Consider the following 218-nt stretch of genomic DNA (forward strand, 5'->3'; position numbering starts at 1 on the left):
GGTGCGGAATCGGGGGTTCGGATTTCTGCCGCAGCTGCAGCAGCTCCTGCTGGATGTTCTGCTTCTGCTGCTCAGCGTCCACGGCCACCACCTCGCGCCGGGTGACCTCCTCCTGCATGCGGAGCTGCAGCTCCCGCGCCTCTGCCTCTGCCTGTGCCTTGGCCCGGGCATGCGCCTCGGCCAGCTGCCGCTGTTTCTCCAGCTGGGCCTCCCCCTCT

The 218-nt window shown here is 68.8% G+C and overlaps 1 protein-coding gene across 1 annotated transcript in view; it reads right to left on the bottom strand.

Moving 5' to 3' along the window:
* Positions 1 to 218, bottom strand: part of PLEC (plectin) — a gene marked incomplete at its 5' end in the record, with an annotated part of 79,923 nt that overhangs the window by 61,773 nt on the left and 17,932 nt on the right. The window contains 1 exon segment of the mRNA XM_010007863.1: positions 8 to 218. This exon segment is cut by the window's right edge and continues 8 nt beyond it. Within this exon segment, the coding sequence (XP_010006165.1) occupies positions 8 to 218 (211 nt within the window).

Source organism: Chaetura pelagica, unplaced genomic scaffold, assembly GCF_000747805.2.
Source record: "Chaetura pelagica isolate M959 unplaced genomic scaffold, ChaPel_1.0 scaffold992, whole genome shotgun sequence".
Classification (NCBI taxonomy): domain Eukaryota; kingdom Metazoa; phylum Chordata; class Aves; order Apodiformes; family Apodidae; genus Chaetura; species Chaetura pelagica.